This window comes from Carassius gibelio, chromosome B9 (assembly GCF_023724105.1).
Source record: "Carassius gibelio isolate Cgi1373 ecotype wild population from Czech Republic chromosome B9, carGib1.2-hapl.c, whole genome shotgun sequence".
In the NCBI taxonomy this organism is placed as follows: domain Eukaryota; kingdom Metazoa; phylum Chordata; class Actinopteri; order Cypriniformes; family Cyprinidae; genus Carassius; species Carassius gibelio.
In genome coordinates, this window is record NC_068404.1 from 993,483 (window position 1) to 1,009,201 (window position 15,719).

A 15,719-nucleotide genomic window follows, 5' to 3' on the forward strand; every position below is an offset into this window, starting at 1 on the left:
CTGGATCAACTTCTTTTGCTGATCCTGCATCAACATTATTATAAAAAATATAGACTTAACCCAATCCCTGCCTCTAAACCTAACCCTACTCTTAATGTATTCCTAAAATCAGTGGGAAATGATTAACAAGAGTGTAGAAGCATCTAACTCTGATTTTAAACCTAAAACTGACATTGTCTGAAAAGTTATATCTCAATTCTGATTGGCTGATTGGAATGTTGTTCCAGGATCTACAGAGATGTTAATCCAGGAACATGTTGAAATCACGCTCACCGACTCGTCATCTCCACAGTGAATGTGCATATTTCATACAGATGACATAATCTGAAATTATTTGTTTTTCATTTTAATTAGGTTCATTTAAAAGTAGGCACTTTGTAAAGATATATTTTTCTTGTTTGTAAGGAACGTAGTTTTTTTATTTTGATCACACATGCAGTGAGCGCACTACTGTTTAGCTTCCACATAGCAGCGCACATTTTTCTAGGTTCACGTTAAAGTGAGCGGCCATGTAATCATTCTACTACTTGTATCAGATGATAAGTCGCATTTGAGATCGATGAACAAAACCTACATTTGCATGTCCTGACTGTAATTACCACATAGACCAGCTGTTAATGATCTGTCCTTCACAGACTACATGACTTCGCCACTAGTTTTTACTGAAGTCTTGTTTATTATCAGAAGTCAGAAAGAGCTTTATTACCAAGTATGTTCACACACACAAGGAATCTGACCTGACAAGTCAAGTCACCTTTATTTATATAGCGCTTTTATCTATACAGATTGTAGCAAAGCAACTGAACAGTATTAAATTGGAAAATAGTGTGTCAATAAAGCAAGAAGGCAGTTCATCATTGTATTAAATGATGTCATCATCCAGCTCAGTTCAGTTTAAATAGTATCTCTACAATCAGTGAGCGTGATTTCACCAAGTACAACATTCTTGTTGATCCTGGAACAACATTCCAATCAACCAATCATAACTGAAATATAACTTTTCAAGAAACATCTGTTTTAGGCTTAACCCTCTGGAGTCTAAGGGTATTTTTGGGGCCTGGAGAATTTTTGTCATGCCCTGACATTTGTGCTTTTTTCAGTTTCTTATACACAGCATGTATGTATATGATTGTGTTTGAGAAATAAAAATGTTATGCATGGTTAGTGAAAAACTACAAATGTTAAATCACTTGAATAAGGCAATAAAACACATACAGGTTCCCGGGATTTTGAGAACTGGAGCTTGTAGCCTAGAATTTTTCTTTCTAAATTATTTGAAAATCATCTTGTTTACTCACAGAAAATAATTTATTGATTTAAATTTTCTAAGACATTTATTGTTTGTAAAAGTCATATGCGAGTAGGCGTCAACTATCATGAATGTCATTGTGATTTACACCTGAGAAGACAAAGCCCTGCATAATGAGCTGCATAATGAGCCTCTCAGTCAGCTGTGCCACTGAGAGGGAGGAGTTACAAGAAAGAACGTGAGAACAAAATAAAAGTATATATTTTTATGTTTGTAGTTTATTTTGAATATATTTAATTATCCCACAACATAATTTAATATTCACTTGCGAGTGCAGTTAAACAGTTTATTAGAAACAATCAAAGCTGACATTCAAAGCTGAATTTTTTGCATCATTACTCCAGTCACACAATCCTTCAGAAATCCTTTTAACAATCTTGTTTTCTACAAAAAAAAAAACATTTATTGTTGTTGTTATTATTATTATTATTATTATTATTATTATGTTGAAAATAGCTTTTCAGGTTTTTTAAGGCAGGATAAATTGAAAGAACAGCCTTGTTTTTTACATTTGTTACAGTTACATTTATTTGTTACATTTATATTATTTACATCAAGCTTTTGTATGGTATAGTAGTGTATATTGTTATTGAAACTTCATAATGTTAAACTTGATTATACATTTAGTCAGAAATTATAGTTTGGAAAAAGTCTAACTAGTAAAATATTTACACGTTATGTGAAAACTTGTACAAGTATATAAATAAATAAAAAGAGACTTACTCAAGTTTATGATCTCTGCTGTATAAAGCACTTCATCCTTTTTTTTTCTGAGGAAATCCAAACCTCAAATCCTGAAAAATCTTTTTGGGGTGAATTATATCTTATTCCTCTCATCGCGAAGCAAACAGTAAAATAAAAAGAACTTGAAGAACAGTCTTGCTGCGTTGTGTTCAGTTGTGTGGCGTATTCAAGCCGCGCGCTTCAGCGAAACATTAAAATCTGAATAGAGCGTTCTGCATGGGGGCGTGGTCACATTAGAAGATAATGTAGGGAGACGTGAAAACCGACATCACAATGTTTTCATATGGATTACTTTATCACATAATATTTGTTTTCGGTGGCAAACATGTCAAGCTTTCTATAGATATCTCTCTCATGTATCTTCGTTGAGTATTCACAGAGTTACAGTTCATTTTAATGACGTGTTTGTAAATGAAGATCGGCGCAGACAAAGGCTGCAGACAGCGCACCTTGTTTGTTATCTGTATTTTATAAGTGCACAAAGTTTTGTTGTTATTTTGTCTGTATCCAAAAAAAAGTAGACCCTTTACAGATTCGATTGATGTATTGCTCTTATCTGTACGATCAAAACTGAAAGTGTCATTTTAGTTATTTTCTGTGTTATCAAGAGAAAATGTATCATAATGCATATACGTGTTAATCCACTTCAGAGGATTAAAATCAGAGTTAGATGCTTCTACACTCTTGTTAATCAGTCATCATTTCCCACTGATTTTAGGAATAAATTTTGGGTAGGGTTAGGTTTAGGGGCAGGGATTGGGTTAAGTTTATATTTTTGGACAATAATGTTGATCAAGGATCATCAAAAGATGTTTATCCAGGAACATGTCTTACTTGGCAAAATCACGGCGACCCTCTACAATCTTTGCAATCAAGTCAATGATATCGCTGTAGATGAAGTGACCCCAACTAAGCAAGCCAGAGGCGACAGCGGCAAGGAACCGAAACTCCATCGGTGACAGAATGGAGAAAAAAACCTTGGGAGAAACCAGGCTCAGTTGGGGGTCAGTTCTCCTCTGACCAGACGAAACCAGTAGTTCAATTCCAGACTGCAGCAAAGTCAGATTGTGCAGAAGAATCATCTGTTTCCTGTGGTCTTGTCCTGGTGCTCCTCTGAGACAAGGTCTTTACAGGGGATCTGTATCTGGGCTCTAGTTGTCCTGGTCTCCGCTGTCTTTCAGGGCAGTAGAGGTCCTTTCTAGGTGCTGATCCACCATCTGATCTGGATACGTACTGGATCCGGGTGACTGCAGTGACCCTCTGATCTGGACACAGACTGGATATGGTGGCTACGGTGACCTCGGAATAAGAGAGAAACAGACTAATATTAGCGTAGATGCCATTCTTCTAATGATGTAGCAAGTACATCGGGTGTTATGGGAAGTGTTTCCGGTTCCGGTTTACCTAATTAATGCAGCCTAAAAATCATTTAACGGATGTGGATATTAAAAGCATATTAGTATGTTATGTGTAAGCCAGGGGCCTGTTCTTCGTATGTCACTCATTACATCCGAGATCAAATGACACATCCAAGATGATATCATCGTGCTAATCCTGATCCGGCTAATTGGGTTCTTCGAACACACCTGTTGTGTATGATTAGTATCGCTGGATTGAGTTATCTGAGATCATTGCGCGTTCATGTGTTGTCTTAAAAGGGGATATGTATCAATACTCGAAACCATGATCAGCAGTGCAGCGATTGGCTGGTGGCAAGACGGCAATGTAGTGACGTCATATAATTTAAAACGACTCCTGACGAAAAACATATTTCTGGACTTTTATAAGGAAACAGCCAAGCAAACAAAACTACATAAATGTTATAATAGATACATGAAACAGATAATACATACATGTTTTCATTTTATTATAATTTTTTTCATTATTCCCAATTATTTAGATTCGCAATTTATAGTTGTGCAGTCTTTACATTTTCATTTCAATGTAGAAATTATCTATTCATTTCATTTTATATTGGGACAGATTGGTTACGTGACAGCATTAATGAAAGTTTCTTAAGGGTCAATATCATATTATCTGCATCTCCTGCGCTCCATCAAGCCCCGCCCATAATATCATCATCACTCAAAATAATGCACGACTTTATTATCTGTATAGCATGTGTGTTAGACTCTAATACAATTATGAAGTAATAATTTTATGACAAATAAATATTTCAGTGAGTAAAACTGGCTGTCTATTAGGCTGTTATGGACTACACAGCATTTTTATATTATTTTTAAATATTTTTTTTAATGATTATTATTTTAAATTATTGTCCCTGGATCAGTACGATACACTTGTAATAAAGTAGCGGTGGTAGCAGACATATTTTGAGTATCAGTTCTGGTTGAAAAGAAGCGATCTAATCCTGTTTACATGAAATAAGCTGCTCCCGAGCAGGTTTAAGCCAATGGACCTGTTGCTATGACAGCAGCTCCAGGATGAGCTTAGAAGAACCAAACGATCCAAGATCTCGCCAACATCGTCAACAATCAAATCCAGCTAACTGAGTTAGCGACGTACAAAGAACGGGCCCCTGGTTAAAGAGATGGGTCTTTAATCTCGATTTAAACTACAAGAGTGTGTCTGCCTCCCAAACAATGTTAGGTAGGTTATTCCAGAGTTTAGGCGCCAAATAGGAAAAGGATCTGCCGCCCACAGTTGATTTTGATATTCTAGGTATTATCAAATTGCCTGAGTTTTGAGAACGTAGCGGACGTAGAGGAGTATAATGTAAAAGGAGTTCATTCAAATACTGAGGTGCTAAACCATTCAGGGCTTTATAAGTAATAAGCAATATTTTAAAATCTATACGATGTTTGATAGGGAGCCAGTGCAGTGTGGACAGGACCGGGCTAATATGGTCATACTTCCTGGTTCTAGTAAGAACTCTTGCTGCTGCATTTTGGACTAGCTGTAGTTTGTTTACCAAGCGTGCAGAACAACCACCCAATAAAGCATTACAATAATCTAACCTAGAGGTCATAAATGCATGGATTAACATTTCTGCATTTGACATTGAGAGCATAGGCCGTAATTTAGATATATTTTTCAGATGGAAAATGCAGTTTTACAAATGCTAGAAACCTGGCTTTCTAATGAGAGATTTCTCTTATATAGCACACCTAGGTAGAGCTAAAGATCTTTGCATGAACCCAATGGGACCCGACAGGTTCGGTTTCGGGCTTAATTTATATCATATATTACACAGGCTTGGGCCGGGCTCGGTCTTTGCACTCCGGTTTGCGAGGTAACGAGTGGTCACGTGATGTGTTTCGATTAGCACGAGAAAGATGCAAAAATGTTTGCTGAATAGGTGAAATGGAGGCTTGACTTTGGCGTTTAAGTTTGGGTTGCACCAGCAACTAAAGCAAAGTCTGAGGTTTGGAAAAGTTTTGATCATGTTTATAATGAGAATAATGAGTGAATAATGACGCACCATCAGTGAGCGCAGGAACGCGCTGAAGACGTCTACAGTGGATTCAATCATTTTCCTCCACAAAAACATGTAGACCTAGCCTAATCTCTGTGAGTAAAGGTTTTTCAAATGATAACTAAATATTCATTGAGTCTTAAATGCATAATGTGGACAGAGTATTTACGCTAATGTTGTCATTATTCTTTTATTAAATGTCAGCTGATAGTGGTGAAGCAAATCCAGCGGAGCCTTTATCTTAATTCCGTTATTGCCAAATACCCATCTTAATTAAAAATTGAACTTAATTTAATCTGTTAAAAAAGACTTGTTTTTATTGGTGCGTTGGTCTGTTTATAGGCTAAATGAGCCTATGCCTATTTAGAGAGCTGAGATGTTACGATGTTACAGAGGACTTATTTTATTTGTTTATTCCAAATTCCAAGTGGACTAGTTTACGTTAGTTTTGAAAAAATTATGTTAAAACGTATAAATTACTCATTTTTGACAAAAGGCAAAAGAGCAGTGTGTGTGCGCACATTTAAATAATGTTGGGCTGTAAACAGATTTGGGCTTTTAAAAAGCTGTCAATCAAAGTTACTTGTCGGGCTCGGGTCCTATCGGGCTTAACTTTTAAGGCCCAATTACAGCTCTACACCTAGGTTCCTAACTGATGACGAAGAATTGACAGCATAATGAAAAGTTTTCAGAATTTAGCAGTAAGAAATTACTCCTCATCCAGGTTTTTGTATCAACTAAGCATTCCATTATTTTTTAATTGGTATGTTTCTCCGGGCCTTGAAGAAATATAGATTTGAGTATCATCAGCATAACAGCGAAAGCTAACACTGTGCTTCCTGATGACATCTCTCAATGGTAACATGTATTAATCATCGCAAGCATGGACATAGTGCACATACATACATATAATCACACAGAATTGAATATAACACTAATTTAAGAAAATAAATAAATTAAATAATAATGCACTAGATACAGAAGTACAAGTATAGGGGAAAACATTATTATTGGAATTAAACAGATGAATTGCTCCACCAGCTACGAGCAGTCATGAACCACCACAGAGAAATATAAATGTAGACAGAGCTCTCAATCTGACAGACCTTTCTGTGTGATCTCTTACATGTTTAGGCCCTATTCTGTTCCCTATTCATGGAAGTTCTCCCAATATTCCATGTCACGTTATTCGGCGCAGATTAATATTCAGTAAAATCAGCTCCTGATAGCTTCATTTAGAACACTGTGAAGTGCTAATGCTGTATTGTTCTTGATTAAGGAGGGAACAGTGTCTGGATAAGAAATATCCTGGTCTCTTTAAACATCATCCCTCAACCACAGTGGACAAACTCATCAAGAAGAGAAACGTCCCTCAGAAACTGCCTTCTCATGGCAAGAGGTAAGAACAGATGTTGGCACAGGCAGGACCACTTGACACTAGCTCTTTTATTAATAATTACCTGGATAGTTTGTGTTTATATCCACAGCAGAACTAATTTATTTTTGCCTAATTCACAACACATATGTACACACATGAATTTGTTCTTAACCTGGTTGAAATTGTAATGAATTTGGAGCATTTTAAATGAACGATAGCATGAGGTTTGTCATTAAGATGTGATTGTCCACATTCAGTAAAAATGTACAATATGTATTACATGTATACGTTTTGTGTCTTATACACAGTTACACAATGTAGTAGAGGTTTGTCTTCTAGGTGAATGTATGCATAGAACAACATATGTGTAGTTCCAGTTTTAGTTATGAAGTTCAGCTGAATTATGTATGTCCATTTCTGCATCAGGATCTAGTCTTACATTCTCACAGCTGTTTGAGTAAGTTTTGACAGTAGCAGGTGCACATACAGTAAGTAGGTGTCCAACCAGAGTGTGCTTTCTATTGCCACGAGCAGTGTTGGGTAAGTTACCCAAAAAAAGTAATCCACTACAAATTACTAATTACTCCTCTAAAATTGTAATTTGATTACATTACTGATTACTGCAAGTAAAAAGTAATCAGATTACTAATTACTTTACTTTCAAGTTACTTTGAAATCCTATTAAACCTACAAGGAAAAAAACTACAAACAAAGTGAAACTCAATTCTTTCCATAATTTAATATTGACTGAAAAATATTACAGAAATATGAAAACAGCAACTTGAATTAAAGATCCAATGCATTTCTATAACTTAACATTCTTAACATAAACTTGCCTAACAATGAAAACTGTAGTCTTTTTAAATGTATATACAGTATGTCTTAACTACATATGGGCTGTCGTTCCATGGAAGCTTCTATTATTACAAGTCCAGATGTCTGCGGTTGTGGAGACGTATTCCAAACGCTCGAATGTTTTTTTTTTTTTAGTTCATTCTCCATATCCGCATAGGGCTGTGACTTTTCGTTCGAAAATCGATTGCACAATGGATCGGACCAACCAAAAAAAGTTTCGAAAATGAAAATAGGGAATCGATTTTGACCAAACTATTAATTTTAAAATAATTAAACAATTACACAAATATAGATGTAAAAAAAACTCGTGTTGGGGCTTAATTTATATCATCTAAACGCGGGTTCAGTCTTGCGCTCAGGTTTGTGAGGTAAATTAATATTAATTGATAGGTAAATCGATTAGCGCGAGAAAGATGTGAAATGGATGCTGAGTAGGTGTAACGGAGGCTTGCCTCTGGCGAAAATACGTTTTGGTTGCACCAGCAGCTAAAGCAAAGTTCTGAGGTGTGGAAAGGTTTTGACCATGTTTATAATGAGAATAATGAGTGAATAATCACCATCAGTGAGCACAGGAACACATTGAAGACATCTACAGTGGATTCATTCATTTATCCTCCACAAAAACATGTAGATATAGCCTAATCTCTGTGAGTAAAGGTTTTTCAAATGATAACTATATATTCATTAAGGCTTAAATGCATAATGTGGACAGAGTATTTACGCTAATGTTGGCATTATTCTTTTATTAAATGTCATCTGATATGAGAAGCAAACCCGGCGGAGCCTTTATCTTAATTTCGTTATTGCCAAATACCATATCTTAATTTAATCTGTTAAAAAAAGATCGTTTTTATTGGTGCGTTGGTTTATTTATAGGCTAAATGAGTCTATGTCTATTTAGAGTGCTGAGATACGATGTTACAGAGGACTTATTTCTTTATTCCAACTTCCAAGTGGCCTAGTCTACGTTAGTTATGAATAAATTATGTTAAAACATGTATAAATGACTCATTGTTGACAAAAGGCAAAAGAGCTGTGCGTGTATGCGCACATCTGAATGTCGGGCTGCGCTGCACACTGGTTCGGGGTTTAAAAGGCTGTCAATCAAAATGTACTTCGGGCTCGGGCCGAAACCTGTCGAGCTCCGGTCCTGTCGGGCCTAACTTTTAAGGCCCGATTACAGCTCTAATGCCAATACATAAGAAACATTGCTGACTTGTGCGTTTGCCCTCTCGTTCGTCCGATATGTGGCGTTGAAAAAGGAAACTTCTTTTTTTTAGACATGGAAAATCGATTTTACAATCTATAATGAACACGTATGTCTTAAAAATCGAAAATGCTTTTTACACAAAAGTGACAGCCCTCTATCCGCATAGCATTTATCTAGATACCTTGCAAATGTCTTTCGGTCCTGCAAGGGAACAGAGCTGTCCGTCACGAGTAGGCTAGGCTATCATCGAAAGCAAGTCTCTAAATGACTGCGATTCCACAGTCGACAAGGGCAGCATTTCCTCCACCACACACGCTGCTACAGCTCTCTTCACCTGTCCAGAAGTTACCTTCCCTCCCGATCTTAAACAAAAATCTCCGTCCATTTTAACAGCAGGAGTTCTCCAGAAATTCATTAAAGCGCATGCTCAATAACTGACGCAGCCGCCCCAGAACGTGATTAGAAATGCATTTTAATTTATTTACTTTAATATTTTTTCGTACTAATACATTTGTAACGCAAGTAACTTAATTTTATTGACATCAGTAACTGTAATCAAATTACATTTATTTTAAATGTAATGAGTTACATTACTGCGTTACCACGAAAAGTAATTAGAATACAGTCACGCGTTACTTTGTAACGCGTTATACCCAACTCTGGCCACGAGCGACACCACAACCATGTCTGCAAAATTAATTTGGTGCTTTTACCAAAATGTATCAATGTAGCAAATTAGATCAAAGTGAAATGAACATAATTAATCATAACTGGTTATTATTAATCATATTCATCTTCATGAATTACTTGTAGCATTAAAGCTGTAGATCCTATATAGATCCTTCAGGATGTCTTGGAGGGGTGAGGTTTTTTAAGTCACAACTTCTTGCTACCGGGGTTCCTCAAGGCTCAGTGCCTGGGCCACTTTTCTTCTCCATGTATATGACGTCATTAGGATCTGGCATTCAGAAGCATGGCTTTTCCTATCACTGCTATGCTGATGACACTCAACTCTACTTCTCATTCCAACCAGATGAACTGACGGTACCTGCTCGCATTTCTACATTTCTATATTTCTAGCTGGATGAATGACTCAGCTCAACCTTACTAAGACAGAACTGCTTGTGGTTCCATCTAACCCATCATTTCATCACAACTACTCTATACAGCTGGGTTCATCAACCATAACTCCTTCCAGGACAGCCAGAAACCTAGGAGTTGTGATCGACCATCAGTTAAGCTTCACAGACCATATTGCTACTACGGACCGGTCCTGGAGATTTGCCTTATACACATTTAGGAAGATTAGACCCTTCCTGTCAGAGCAAGCCACCCAACTTCTTTTCCAAACTCTTGTTCTCTCCAGAATGGACTATTGTAATAATCTCCTGGTGGGCCTTCCTGCATGTACTATCAAGTCTCTGCAACTGATCCAGAATGCAGCAGTGAGGGTTGTCTTCAATGAAAAAAAAAAAAAGGAAAAAAGAAGCTTACGTTACTCCTCTCCTCATCAGGTTACACTGGCTACCAGTAGCCAGTCGCATCAAATTCAAGGTACTGATGCTTGCCTACAAGATGGCCACTGGTGCTGCACCAATACACCTAAACTCAATAGTTTAAACTTATGTGCCCTCCAGAAGCATGAATTCTGCCTTGTGGTGCCATCCCAAAGAGATTCAAAATTACTCCCTCTGACCTTTTCCTGGACTGTGCCCAGCTGGTGGAATGACCTCCCAATCTCAATTCGAACAGCTGAACAGCTCTTGTTGGTCTGATTACTTCTATTGTTCTCTTTTTTAAGTCGCTTTGGATAAAAGCTTCTACTAAATTTTTAAATGTAAAAGTAGAATTAAGAGTACAATAAAATGATTTGTTCGTCCTCAGGACAGACAGTGTTAATCTATTGAAGCACATCTAAATATTTAACAAGTGGTTACTTGCATTGGTTCTGTAGTTGTTGAGTAAAGTGTCCTGGTGCATGTATAATGCATAGATTCCGGTCAGGAGTAAAAGCTTCATCATTTCATCCATGGGTTGACTGCTTTGAAGTGAATCAACAAAGTTGCTGAAAACTGCCGGAAGATCGGACTCCCCTGGAAGGGAAGTCACGAGGTTTCCAAGGTGATAGGTGTCTTAAGGGAACCGCAAGTTAAGAGAAGATTAAATTTTTGGGTGGAGTAGGTTTTATCTGGTTTCCCTGTAACACCTATTTGGTTAGATTGACCAGTAGACAGACCAAGGTTGTGATTCTGGCTTGAGTCATGTGTCAGGACTCTCTTCCGAATCATGACTATTACTCAGAATAATAACAGTTCAGTTGTCTTGTGGGTGAGACAATCCATAATGCCTCTTAGTAAGGTGTCCATATCTTCTTGGGTAGTGGAGTTTTGTGGTTTGGGTTTGCTGTTTGGACTTGACAGCAACCTGGCATGCTCTGACATATTCCACCATGTCTTTCTGTATGCCAGTCCTGTGTGCCACTTTTTTTAATGTCTCATAGTACTGTGGTGTCCAGCACATGGTGCATTTTGGGCATACCTTACCAAGATTTCTTGGTAAATGGGTGCAGTGACTTTAGTTTTCAAAAAACACAATGGACCAACACCGGCATATGACTTTGGAAACTTAACACTGGATTTCAAGCAAATTGGACTATGAGCTTCTCCACCCTTCCTCCAGACTCTAGGAGCTTGGTTTCCAAATGAAATACAAAACTTGCTATCATCTGAAAAGAGGACTTTGGACCAATGGGCAACAGTCAATTTCTTCTTCTCCTTAGCCCAGGTAAGATGCCTCTGACATTGTCTGTGGTACAAGAGTGGCGTACAAGAGTGGCTTAACAAGAGGAATAACACAAATACATGAGTTTCATAATTTGAGTTGAATTACTGAAATAAATGAATTTTCCTCTACATTCTAATTTACTGAGAAGCACCTGTAAGCAATGCCATTTGTGTATAGTCATTAGGTTAGTATCAGGGCCACAAAGTGGGTAGGATGGATGTGAAAGTTGGTCTCCTATGAGTTATGGCTGTCATGTCATGGGAGAGAGGGTGGGTGTGTCTTGATTGAGATCATAGCTCTTGATGAAATGCACTTGTTTTGGCAAGGGCCATAAGGACTCTTGGCTTCTTGTTCACTGTGGCAAACTCATCTTTTTCCTAATCAAGTAGGTGGTGTGTGAAGCTCAGATTGGCATAATTTGAGTTTAAATCGGGAGTTATCTGACACACTTCTTGTGAGTCGATGTGATTTGAAGGACGATTAGGATGGCTGTCACTTCTACTTTGATGACTGGAAGTCCAGCTTGCAGTGTTGCTGGGGAGAGGTTTGCTGTGAACCCAGGAAGCGCAGAGCTGGATCTTTTTGTCATCTGAGTAGTTTGTGCAATGGTGGGAGCAGTGTTCTGCTGAAGTGGGAACCCCGGCCATGTTCCGGCCATGTTGTCAGCTGATAGTGGCAGCACTAAGGCAGTAGTTAGTGAATCCAGCTGTCAGATGAAACTCCTTGCGATGAGGGTAAATCAGGCATGGTATAGAGTGCACATCCCATTTTGAGTTTGATGTTAGGTCGTCTTAAGTCAGTCCAAATAGTTAGCATTAGCAATGAATCATTGCCTATTTTGAAGAGCAGCTTTGGCACTGACAGTTGTCAGCAGGTGCAGGATGTCTCTTCAGAAAAGGGTGTGTTGTTTAAAGTGGGCCGGGTTCCCTCCATTCTCTTGAAGGTGTGTTGTTGAGGATTTGAGCACGCTGTCTTTTGAGCTGAACAGTGACCCCTTTATGTATATAGTGGGACTGCAGTCTCACATACTGTATTCACCTATATATATTCATATATATATTCACCCATTCAATTTTATATTAAGAGTAAATATCTGATATGGTCTGGCAGGATGTTCTCGCAATTGACAGGGCTTCCCCAAGGGGTTGCGAGGTCTGCCAGAAACAGGAAGTAGCAGGTTGAGCTTTGGTTATTTTACTTCACGTTAAAATGCAGGTGTCCTTGGCAGTCACCATGGTTGACAACAAGACCTCATAGACCTCATGCACTTGCTTGTTAAGGCAAGTCTGGTGTGTGCTTGGTGCATGCTTTGAAGAGGGTGAGGCTTAAGGCCATATTTTAATGGCTGGCTGTGAGATTTTCTTGTGACCTCTGTGACCTGGCAGTCTGTCTGGGTGACCTGTCTGACTGAAGTGGGCTTTCCTGGTTGTCCCCCTTTTCGATTTTGTTCCTCAGGAGTCTTGATACTAGGTTTGAGTGATGACCGGTATGCTGACAGGTGATTGATCATCCTGGATGTGCAGCCATCAGCTGAAGTAGCTGGGAGATGCCATTACTTGGTGATGGAATGGCTGGCCCTGTGGTCAGTGGCTGGTTAGCAAAGATCTGGGTTTTGGGCTGGTCTGACCTTGAGACTGGGTTCTCGTGACCAGCTGAGATGTCAGGCCTGATCTTTTTGACCTGGCAGTGCTCTTCAGATGAGTTGGCTTGTTGGAAAAGTAAAAGTTGTTGGTGAAAAGACAGCATGTGTCCATTTGTGTTGGGTACAGTCTTATGGAGCTGATGGTCAGGTGCAGGGGAGTTGGCCATGCATGTAATTTTGGCCTGTCATGGATGGTCAGCCGTCTGTTGATGTGCTGTCTGGGTGCCATGACCGTCTGGTTTAGGATGTATGTCTCTGTGGTGAGAAACTGTTGGCTGAGATCTGGGCATTTCTCTTAGTATGAGGGTATGCTGGTAGGTTGTTGGTTTCTCATAAATTAAATTAAATTTAAATTTATGCATTTTGCAGACGCTTTTATCCAAAGCGACTTACAGTGCATTCAGGCTATCAATTTTTACCTATCATGTGTTCCTGGGGAATTGAACCCCCAACCTTGTGCTAGCTTGCTTGCTAACGCAATGCTCTACCAGTTGAGCTACAGGAACACTATGCTGCTCGTAGTTAAAAGGAGTCTGCTAGTCTGATCCTGTTTCTCCTGCTGGTGAGGCCACTCTCAGGATGTTTTCATGCTGGCCCATGTGTTCTCCAGAGTCAGTTCTGGGTACTGTGCAGGGATAGGAAGGATTTTCTCTGTAGACTGATGTACAGTGGATTTCGGGAGGAGGAAAGGTTCTGTTGAAACCTTCTTCCCTTGTTGCCTGTTCTGTCATCTGCTGTAGATTATTTTTTGTAGTAGACTCATAGTTGTAAATTAAGTAATTTAGGACCCTGCCCCAACTATCTGTGGTTGCTTGCTGGGGAAGTGTGAAGTGTGCTTCGATAGCGGCCTTAAGCTCATCCAGAGTGTTGGGTCTTGCGTCTCTCAACTTTCTCTTCACAATATCCCACAGATTCTCTATGGGGTTCAGGTCAGGAGAATTGGCAGGCCAATTGAGCATAGTAATACCATGGTCAGTAAACCATTTCCCAGTGGTTTTGGCACGATGAGCAGGTGCCAGGTCATGCTGAAAAACGAAATCTTCATCTCCATAAAGCTTTTCAGCAGATGGAAGCATGAAGTGCTCCAAAATCTCCTGATAGCTAGCTGCATTGACCCTGCCCTTGATAAAACACAGTGGACCAACACCAGCAGCTGACATGGCACCCCAGACCATCACTGACTGTGGGTACTTGACAATGGACTTCAGGCATTTTGGCATTTCCTTCTCCCCAGTCTTCCTCCAGACTCTGGCACCTTGATTTCCGAATGACATGCAAAATTTGCTTTCATCCGAAAAAAGTACTTTGGACACTGAGTAGGGGTGTCACGATTTCGATTTTAAATCGAAATCAATCGAAATTACTTCGAATTAAAAAATGGAATCGTCGATGCTGCCACGCCCCCATGTTGTATGACGGCAAATCAATGACAAAAATAACCGAGCATACAACTGATGCTGGCGCGCGTGCTATATGGCTTCCACGAGAGGAAAACTGAATCGGATGCGAAGAAACGGGAGCCCGCGAGCTCATTTCAAACTCTCGCGCGCGCGTGACATGTACTCTGCGCGCAATACAAGCCCTCGCGCACGCATGCTCATTCCCCACATCCTCGCGATCTATCATCTCACCTGAGGTGAGTCACCTCTGTTCGCGCGAACAATTTTATTTTTGTCAGTCGTGGGGCGGGGCTTGCTGTTTTAGTTGTTATCTCAAATGTCATTGGTTATTCCCCTTTTCCTAAAGTCAGTATTCGACGCCTGATAGAAAATGATTAATAATTCACTTGACTTGACCCATGACTTCATCAGTGGACCAGATACATGTGAGTAATCATTTCTTTTGCTTGTTTAATTTATTTTTGTCTTTAATGTAATTTAATGCATTGTTTATAGAGTAGATCTTTTGTAGCTACTTGATTAACTGGAATTCTTCTGATTGCTAGTGATTGCAGTCTTGTAATAAGAGATACACATATTTTACAGACTGTAATGATGCACACACACACACACACACACACACACACACACACATATATATATATATATATATATATATATATATATATATATATACAAATCTAAATGAATGACAGTCAAGTGTTTAACAAGTGTTTTATCTTTAATCTTTTATATAGATACATCGTAATATTTGAAGGTTAGTTTAGTCATTTTTTTATTGTTTTTGTTCGTTTTGTTGTGAACTTGAATGTCATCTTTTGTGAAGACTGCACTTACAAAAGAGAAACTGGATGGCAGTTTATTTTAAGTTTTCAATTGACTAAAGATATAAGTTATTGTTACATTATGTTGTTAATAAAAGTTTTAAATTTGACAATGTAGTGTGGTACATTGCAAACAA

At 38.7% G+C, this 15,719-nt stretch overlaps 1 protein-coding gene across 3 annotated transcripts in view; it reads left to right on the forward strand.

Moving 5' to 3' along the window:
• map3k12 (mitogen-activated protein kinase kinase kinase 12) overlaps nucleotides 1-15,719 on the forward strand; it is a 71,004-nt gene that overhangs the window by 35,398 nt on the left and 19,887 nt on the right. For all 3 annotated transcript variants that reach the window (XM_052564595.1, XM_052564597.1, XM_052564596.1), the window contains exon 10: nucleotides 6,769-6,888. In XM_052564595.1, the coding sequence (XP_052420555.1) occupies nucleotides 6,769-6,888 (120 nt within the window). The remainder of the gene's footprint in view (nucleotides 1-6,768; nucleotides 6,889-15,719) is intronic.